Source organism: Osmia bicornis, chromosome 3 (genome assembly GCF_907164935.1).
Source record: "Osmia bicornis bicornis chromosome 3, iOsmBic2.1, whole genome shotgun sequence".
Taxonomy (NCBI): Eukaryota; Metazoa; Arthropoda; class Insecta; order Hymenoptera; family Megachilidae; genus Osmia; species Osmia bicornis.
The window spans coordinates 10634569-10643654 of record NC_060218.1 but is presented as its reverse complement, the minus strand read 5'-3'; the positions used below and the strand labels follow the sequence as shown (position 1 = coordinate 10643654).

Here is a 9086-nt window from a genome sequence, read left to right as displayed (position 1 = left end):
TTGTTATGTTTTTCATTATCAAATACAATTACATTGAAAATAATGTTTCGAATTCTCATGCTATCACTCTTATTCGATATTTCGATCAATCTTTATTTTATTCAGTAGTTACAATTGTTGCCATCACTACCCTTTAGTCATTTTTATCATTATTAACCGTTATAATAATAATAACAATGCTGGTTTCACCGCTAGTATAAATCAATATCTACAAAATTTCTAGTATAAATAGAGTGTCTCAAAATAAGTGGCACAGATAAAGATTTTTTTAAATGAATAAATTGAAAATAACATAATTTCAATTGTTTTTCTAAATTTTTCGAGGTGAATTACAAATTGTACCACGTATTTTACGACAAACTTATATACATTTGTGCTTATTTATTATATTTGTATTCTATGAAATAATTATTTTATGTACAATATGTACATCACAAGAAGTTGCTGTTTATATATATACACACATATATATTGTATTAGTTATAATATAATTATTAATAATAAATTTATTAAAAGTTTTTTAATTCCTGTTTTATTGACTTAGTTCATACATTAATAGGTCCATCGTTTCTAATGCTGGTTTAAGGTTCCTGTAATAGAGTATTTCGGCTTGCTATCGTTTCTGTAGTTAGATTATTTATTTATATTATATGGCATCGTGGTGAGATTCGTAATGTAAAAATTTGTAATTTTTCTATTTGTTCCACAAGTATACTAGCTCAGATATAATATTAGTATTAGTCAAAATAATTTAATAAATTAAAACTTCCTATTTTATATTACAAGTATTTGATTAAAACTTTTTAATTTTAGAAAGAAACTTTAGAAAGAAAAATTTATAATTTTCTTTTTCTTTTCATATTATTTTTGGATGGTCACTGTAACGTTAATTTTTTTTTATAATTAATGCTTTTCTATCGAATAAATAATTTTTTAATTATTGTAATGGTTTTTTCATCGTTTAATTAATTCAACTTTAAACTACGTTTTTAATTGATCCATATAGCAGCGTCCAAATGATTATTCACTTTGAGAAGGTGTTGCAAAATAGATTTGCAATTATTGCAATAGCAAAGTATGAAAATCTATACGTTTAATTGTTTCCCGCTCTAAATGACTATAAAGGCACTATGTTTCACAGACAATCTTAGCAGAGAAATAAAGAAATTTTTCAAAATTTATATATATCGTTATACTTATATATTCGTATATAATAACGTTTTAAATTAGGGGTCAAAATGACCCTGTATCGATCTACTTCCGTAATAAAGCTTTCATCTTCAAATATTTAATTGCAAATAGTTACGTAGGTACATCAGCTACTATTTACTGAAGCATTATTTTATTCTTATTAATGATTAAGAGTCTAATTAAAATGTTTTTGTGTAGTCATTATTAAACTTGAATATTAAAAACTCTTTTCTATTCGTAGGATTTTTTTTCAACAAGGAACAGGAGTGTTAAAGTACAATTAGCCTGGCAGTAGGTTCTCATTTGTATACCTACATTAAAATTGAATATTGCTTGCTTTATCTAGGAACCTAATATACGTTCTAATCGAGTTTTATTAGTATTTTTGGATGATTTAAATATTTATAGAATTTTAAGTACTTATTTTTAAGAAATGTTTGTAAAAGTTCTTAAATATTTGTTTTACCAACGTTTACAGTACGAAAATATTTGAAAAAAAAAGAACTTTAATTAAATATTTATTTTAAAATGAAATTTAGAGAAAAATAGGAAGAATAGAAAAAATAATTTAGGTTAATAAAATAACATTAAAAATCAGCAGAAAAATAAAACGGTATTGTAATAAAATATTTTAGTATTAATTCTCCTACTATCAGCTATCGATACTATTTACAAAATCAAAATTAAATCTACTTTAAATACGTCGCTAAGAATGTTCAAATTCTAACGTTCAGCGGAAATGACGTCATGGCCGCCATTGTTCGATCAAACGCAGCGAAGCGGTCTGTATTAAAACTCGCGCCATGAGATTTTCAAGTCAAAACATTTAGATTTTAATCTCTAGAATAAATTATAATCGCACGTATACAAGTTTAAAGTTTCATACAAGTACTTACGAAATTAATTGTACGCCATTCGATGATTTTGACAGGTGACAGATGAACAAACACAATATTTGATGCACTTGCACTAACCGTATTACCATTTTCGTCGCGGACATTGATAATCGTTTTTATTTCGAAAGAAGAAACGCTAAAGGATAAGAGAAAACCAAAAGGTTAATAAACTAAAGCAAAATAATAAACGAGAGAAACTGTTATTCACGGAGCGATCCCGAAAGCGTCTTAACAGCACGACGTACTGAACTCTACTAACCGAATTACAATTACCCTGCTGTGTTCGAATCAAGGTCGCCAACCTCACTCTCGGGAAACAATACTACCTCAACGTAGTTTATGTTTACACATTAAAGTAGATTTATATTATCCTTCAGACGGTTTCGTTCAAACACAAGTTGGAAATAATTAGATGCGAATATTTATATACGTTAATTATTTTGTTACTTTTAAAGAGGTAAACAAGTTATATTTCAGGCGGGAAATTAGGTTACGAGGGTGAAGGTTATGTCTCCAAAAATTCCGCAGTGAATTTTATTCTTTTAAATAGAACTGCATATATTTCTTTTTTTAATATTAGGATAGAGTAGTACAATATTTAAAAAATTAGCAATTTTATACTAATTAAATTCACTTTTTTAATATTGCACACTAATATTTTTTTACGCAATAAGTTACAAAGAATTAATTTATTTAAATAAAAATGCAGTTCCATTTAAATGGATAATATAAATCAAACCTTTAATCGAATCAGAATGATCTCTTTTTAAACACAATTTGTAATTGATCTCTTGTAAAAGATCCGTTGCGACTCAAGTATTATTTCATGATAAACAATCTTAACAATATATTATAATTATTTTATATGGGAATGAACGATATGAAAGTAATGAACGAACGTTCGCTTCGTTTAATTAATCATGATGCGGGTGTCAAAGGGTATTACTTCATCCTCTGTTATCATTTTTATATACAAACTAATTGTTTTATTTATTCTGTGAAAAGAATACGAATAAATATTTCGCCCGTCAAAAGGTTTCTTTAACAATCGTCACCTAACATAACGAAACTACTCGGACTTTCTCAGCAAAGTATCAGATTTGTGTACGTTTTATAATTATAAAATATTGTTAAGTACACCGTTAAACTATACATCCTTTTCCGGCGTAGCGTTGCTGGGGACAATAATGTCCCGGTTGATTAGCAAAAACGACCGCGAATCATTCGTCATCCGTTCATAATCAACAAATTACAAAAAAAAAGCGAATGAGGGATTATGTAATTGACAAAATAAGTAAACTTATTTTTAATCGAATCTTTACGAAAGAAAATAAAATATTTGTACAAATTATATGGGTCGCCGTGTTGCGCTCCGTGTGTTTTTTTATTTTTTTTACTCGATGATCGTTTCGAAGAAAATTTATTTTTCTAAAACTGACCGCACGCGTTTTGGTTCGATGAGCCAACCTCGACTATAACAGCAAATTAGATCCGTGAAAGAAAAAAAAGAATTATAAAAAGCAACGTGGACTTCGACATAGTCACTGTCGTTACAATTTTTATCAACGATTCTTGGGCCTGTACGCACCTCTATTTAATTATTTTAAATGGATACATAGTTTCATATTATTGTCGTACAGAAAGCTCATCTCAGACTAACATTGCTTATTTAACGGCACTTGAAGGAAAAAAAAATTGATATACTTAATTCTAATTCAGATCTACAGACAAAGAGCTAAACATTTGTCCAAAAAACGCGTCAACAATTTTGTTTATTTATAATAAAAACACATGTTATCCATTTTCAATAGAAGCATTTGTTTAAACGTTTCCAAACAAATGTTCACAATTTTTATATATCCGATCCAATGTATGGAGGTCTGAATTAGGTTTAAGATTGCTATGTTTATAATTTTATATTATGTACAGGCCTGAGAATCATTCCGTTGCAGTAGATATAGCTAGCTACCTATGAACATTTCTGTATACATACGTATACACATTAATATACATAACATTTAAGCGACAATATACGCATCACAATATACCTCGTTCGGCATGTCATACAGGACCGCGTATGTACAGTTGCATCCAACTAAGGCTTCTTTTAGTTCAGAGGAAGTATAAGGTGAAGGAGTGTTTCATCATTGGCCCTATTTATCCATATTTTTTAGGTATGCTGAGAATGGGAGATTCTGGATTAGTTTTTTCATAAATACTTTCTAAGCGTACCCTTAGTTCTCCCTAGGGTTTCCCTAGACTTGCCCTGGCTTTTGCTTAGGCTCTCCCTAGGCTCTTTCTAGATTTGTCCCGAGCTCTCCCTAGCTTCTCCCTAGGCTCTCCCAACCCTGAAAGTAAATGATGGGCGGTTCTTCTCCTTCTACTTATCTTTAACTTAGAAAAGCCTATATTGCACCGAAGTGTACAGTTGCGTGCAATGTACCCTTCCCTGACTTAAAAGAAAGCATAGAAGAAATGTCCCATCATCCGCTCTCCCTGTCTCTCTCCATCGTTCCCTCCTCCCTCAAAAAGGCAAATGTCGAAGAACTCTTCCTTTACACTTATTCTTAATTAATAGAACCCTACGTTGCACCCAAGTGTACCTGTTCCCGCTTTATACACCGACAAAAGCCGCCGTACGAAAAAGTAACAAACGGCTCGAAAAATGTAACTACTCGATCAGTCGATTGTGTTTTCTACATGCTTGCGTTGTGTATGCGTATGAATGAATACGTATGACTGGTGGTACAATGTTGCATCCTATACACGTACAATAATCATCATCGTTCCGACCTCATCTAACACGATCTCTTTACATTGCAATCATTGTTTGAAAAGCCGCATACCACATGCTCTCTGTATCGTTCCAACGAAGACATTCGCGATAAAATTTGTAAAACTCCGCTCGCTTACGCTAATTTTCTCTCAGAAATGTACAAAATTAACCGATTAAACTACTATCATTATAAATTCAACGTTTCTTCTAGATCTGAGTCTATGGATTCGTATAATTCAAGCATACATTGCCGTACAATATACACAGTTTCAACGGATTGATTGCTTTTGTCTCTTTTTAGTGGTTTCTTCTCGTCGGTGCTCTCTATGAACGCGTTTCCCGATGAAAGGAAGGAAAAAAAACAGACCTGGTTTTGAACTTTTATCACAGTACCGTATTACTGTAGTACGAAGCTCTCGGGCATTTGGTACGAAACGTAGCTGACACACAGATTCTTCGCATTCATTCTTAGACACACGCACGAAGACACATTCTAGAGATACACGCACACGCATTGCACCACGAAGGAAGCTGGGGAAGGCACAGTGTATGTACATATACGTATGTACAGCACCGAACGACAATCAGGGACAACTACAGTACTCGTGGTACACGATATTTGAACATCGATGAAACGCCATTACAAGATTATTACAACTGATATATTCGATTTATAACATAGAAGAATTCGGGATAAGATTTGTTAGCTCCTAACAATTTCCTAATATTCTTTATTGACTAGTTAGGAACCTTCCGTGAAACTCACTTGGAATATTTCATGAGTTCACAAAGGTATCTCTAGATCTAGTTAATTTTCAACGAATCCTTTTGTCATGTTAACAAATCTATGACAGTGTTCAATGTAAATGAAGGAGAATTTATACTACAAAGTATATCATTACTTTTTAAAGTAAAAGTCTTTTTCTTTTTGAAGGTAACATTAAAAACAAAGAAAGAAAGAAAGAAAGAAACACTAAGTACTTGCTTTGATTCTGTTGGCAGTGTTCTCGTTTCTTGATAAATTTCTTTTAACGTCCATGCGACCAACAAGCTTGTACGCTCTTCAAACACCATTGACTAGACCTTATCGGAAGCCCAAAGTACTTCTGCTTCCTTGCAGTGCAATGATTTATTTAATTATAAACGAGGACATAGCCAGACAGTATGGATAATTAAGCTTACAAAGAAACAGGAAAGAAAAAAAAAGAAGAAGAAAAATGATTCTATTAAATTGACTACGCCAATGTTACCCTTACACTTTCTATGATTTCAATAAATTGTTCTTTATTCTTAACGCGGGAAATAAGCGTCGAGTTTCAGAAACGTTAAATACCACTGACTAGACCTAGCGGATGTGTCCGCTTCGCTTTTATTTTATTGTGAAATCTCATTTAACGTTATCAAGAAAGTACAACGGTATTATTGGCAAATCAAGACGAATATTTCGTTACGATATAGCCGAGAGAGGTTATCAAGGTATGACGATCGAGTACCACGTAGAACTGCATATCCTCCGTTCGTAGGCACAAGAAACGCTCTTGCCGAATGATTCATTATTATTATTTTTTTTTTCTTCTTCGTTCATTTCGGTAAAGAAAACGACGCTGTTCCTGGATGTATGGCGGCGTACTTTGGTAAGACTGCTGGCGGCGATCCGCGTCGTTTTGAGTATCCGTTGGCAGCCTTTGGGACGGAGCTTCGTCGTTGCTGCGTCAGTTTGCCGTATCGGTCCTCTTCGAGGACGACGAGGAGGAAGAAGAGGCGCAAACGGACGAGACTGAATACCATCACGATTAGGTGTAGGGATCACCTGCACGGTGCTAGGAGTACTTCGAGCCAACACGGACAAGAGGTGACTTCCTGTCTTGAGTACTTGGGTCCCCAGCCTTTGGCAAAGCTGATTCGGACGGAGTTGATATCAACAGGACCGGACGCGAATCCTGATGCCTGATTGCTTATTCTCGTATTACCATTGCCGTATGGCAGTTGCAGGATTTTGGTACGGTCGAAAATGTTCAGACAAAAGCCAGGAGGCACACGATAGACGAGTAACGTTCTAGACTCTGGGTCATCCAAAGTAGGCGAGTTCACGAAAATCGGGCTCTCAGATCTGTTGTACGCCCAGACACCATCTGCTTCTTGGCTAAGCATTAAACCTATCAACAAAATCAGAATTTTTTTTTCTAAATAAAATGTTTCTTTCAAGTCATGTATGATCACGTGCAATTTAGGCTTCTTTGTGTTCTTTAGCTGTGGTTCTCCCTAGGGTCATTGGCGTAACTAGGATCTGAGTTGGACCTCTCCCTTAGTATCAAGTGTTTAATATTATTAATTCTAATTTAATTTTTTAGAATTCTAAAATCTTTGAATTTTGGAACATTGAGATGGCTAGTCAACATTGGGGGGGGGGGGGGGGGGGGGGCAAGCAGGCCCACTCTGGGATCCTCTTTCTATCTTTAACATTAATTAAGAGAAGCCCAAATTGCAGCCGAATATACAGAAAATAAAAGATGACGAAGAATCTTACCAAGCCCAATTTTGCTTCGTGTCTTTTGGACTGCAGGAGGTGCAACATGATTCTCAGCTAACGTTGCCAAGCAAAGGCCATCGCCATCGTGGAGAGAATCGAAAACATTCACTGTTGAAGGTTCCACAGGGTACAAACGACCCACTCGACCACCCAGTTCCCAATATGCTAAGGTACACCATTCCTTCTGACCTGTTTCACCTGTAACAAGATTAGATTAAATATAATTAGTTTTGAAAAATTAATACTTCCTATCTTAATAATGCGAATTTAAATACATCAAAGTATTAAAAGAAAATGTGTCAGAATGATCGAATTATACACTTGTTAATTTTTATTAACAAATTTAAACATATCCGCTGTCTGAAAGTTTATTAATTAAAACTGCTCGATAGCGTGGGTAGGAAAGAATTTAATCAACTGTTTTTACGGAACAATTTCCACGAAATGTGATACAGAGGCATGCCACGAAACAAGATGAGATCCGTCATTAACGGGGAGTCTTTCTCTTTCTTGGTAAAAGTGTTCGGTGAGAGGCTGCGGGCGTATATACCAAGCGGTATCATAAAGGACTTGTCGCCGGAAAGTCCCACGCGCTTCGCCAACCATCGTAGGGACAACGACGGCGCCAGATTCGAGAGTAGACAAGAGAGCAGACGGAGAAAGGAAAAAGAATCTACGACGTTGAAAGGCAGAAGATATCTGCATTAACAAGTAAAACGTATGACTTTCAAATCATTCAAATATTGGATATTTGTCTTGAGAAACTTCACCGTATCGTTGGTTCAAAATATTTCATTAAAACATGAAAAAATTATTTTTTAATATAATGTTTCAATTTATTTATTTGAAATTATTAATTTATCCCGAATATCCGGTATTTAGAATTGTCCTACGGTTTTCATTTTCTAATCTCTTGGTCGAATTAAGTTCGTAATGTCGGTCTTTGGGAACCAATATGGCGGCTAAATACTTCATACAATTTGATCTATAAAAATAAATTGTGTAAAAGCAACTTCCGTAAATTATTAAAATTTTGTTAATAATTGTTAAATATGAAATCCAGAAAATTATTAAATTATTGCTAAATGAAATAATCGAATTGTTAGTTTCTATTCTTGGCGCCACATTTTGCATGATCACCTTCAATAAATAAGTAAAAAAGAACGTCGTTGAAGACTGAATTATCATGTATATATCAATTGGATGAAACGACAGAAAAATCCCGCGAATCACTTCCAATTGCTTCGTTTTAATCAATGATTAATTGCAACGGCTGACATTCATGGGGAACATCGAACCGTTCGCCGAAGATAAAAGGAAGAGCAGCAGCATTACAGGTGAACCTGATTGGCCCGGTTTTATCAGACATCCTTAAAAAGGAACATCGAAAATGCTTTTAAAATATGCAAAACACCGGCGAAGACGAGCTCGCGTCCGACCAATAAATCGATCGAAACTTTTTGCTATAATTAACGTGTCGCCGCGACGTTGGCGCCCGAACCTACCCTAACCTGTTTCCTCGATTGGAACGTGTTTACGCCATCTTTCAACGGAACTGTGAAGTTATCGCCAACTTCTCAGCGGTAGGTAATACCGTGTAAATTGTCGCCTCGTAATTTCTAATTCTAGTCACGTTTCACGATTATCTCTTTCTTTCTTGAAATTCCTAGATACTCAAGGAACTCAGAAATTG

General features: G+C 34.2%; 1 protein-coding gene across 1 annotated transcript in view; it reads right to left on the bottom strand.

Moving 5' to 3' along the window:
* Window positions 1-3047: 3047 nt before the first annotated feature.
* Window positions 3048-9086, bottom strand: part of LOC114880197 (mothers against decapentaplegic homolog 7) — a 62885-nt gene continuing 56846 nt past the window's right edge. The window contains exons 4-5 of the mRNA XM_029195937.2: window positions 7391-7591; window positions 3048-7019 (exon numbers count right to left, since the gene is read on the bottom strand). Of these exons, the coding sequence (XP_029051770.1) occupies window positions 6670-7019; window positions 7391-7591 (551 nt within the window). The 3' untranslated portion in view covers window positions 3048-6669. The remainder of the gene's footprint in view (window positions 7020-7390; window positions 7592-9086) is intronic.